The sequence below is a fragment of the Penaeus monodon genome, chromosome 20, assembly GCF_015228065.2.
Source record: "Penaeus monodon isolate SGIC_2016 chromosome 20, NSTDA_Pmon_1, whole genome shotgun sequence".
Lineage (NCBI taxonomy): Eukaryota > Metazoa > Arthropoda > Malacostraca > Decapoda > Penaeidae > Penaeus > Penaeus monodon.
In genome coordinates, this window is record NC_051405.1 from 19,155,133 (window position 1) to 19,155,753 (window position 621).

Below are 621 nucleotides of genomic sequence, written 5' to 3' on the forward strand. Positions count from 1 at the left end.
TCCAACTGTGCAATATGGGCACCATTTAAATGAAGCCAATGCAGCTGACTCAGACAAAGTACACCCATTTTGGCATTTATCAAGCACAACATAACCATGGATCAGAACATCATTACACATCAACTTCTACAACATTGTACCCAGCACTGTAGGACCACAATGCCACATGGAACAACAGCCAACGGAACATAATGCCTCCAGGAACCAGTATGTCACTTCTGAGGCCCATTTTATCGGTTGGAGCAAAAGGACCCAACACATATGAACCGGATGCAGTAGAAGTTATTCAGGGTACAAAATAAATAGCCGGAACGCTGCTTTCAGCCCGATGTATAGACCTGTTGTGCAAATGGTGAAATGTATGTTAATTCATATGACCCTTAAATGGAGGGGCCTCTTACAATTAAGTTTGTAATCAATACTCTGGTTCCTTCTTACCTATACTATATACAATGCAATAATTTGCCTTAATACCCTTCAATATCCATTACAATTAGACAAATTGCTGCTACGGGCCAAACAAATTAATAGAAATATTACCAACACGGTACTAGTCTCATTCATGTAATCAAGAATAAATTCTTACTGAGCCAAAAATAATGAAGCATTACAAATATTAAG

General features: G+C 38.5%; 1 protein-coding gene across 1 annotated transcript in view; it reads right to left on the minus strand.

The window, feature by feature from the left end:
• The window catches only part of LOC119585934 (E3 ubiquitin-protein ligase TRIM23-like), an 8,516-nt gene extending 8,287 nt beyond the window's left edge, over window positions 1-229 (minus strand). The window contains exon 1 of the mRNA XM_037934651.1: window positions 117-229. Within this exon, the coding sequence (XP_037790579.1) occupies window positions 117-229 (113 nt within the window). The remainder of the gene's footprint in view (window positions 1-116) is intronic.
• Between the last annotated feature and the right edge of the window lie 392 nt (window positions 230-621).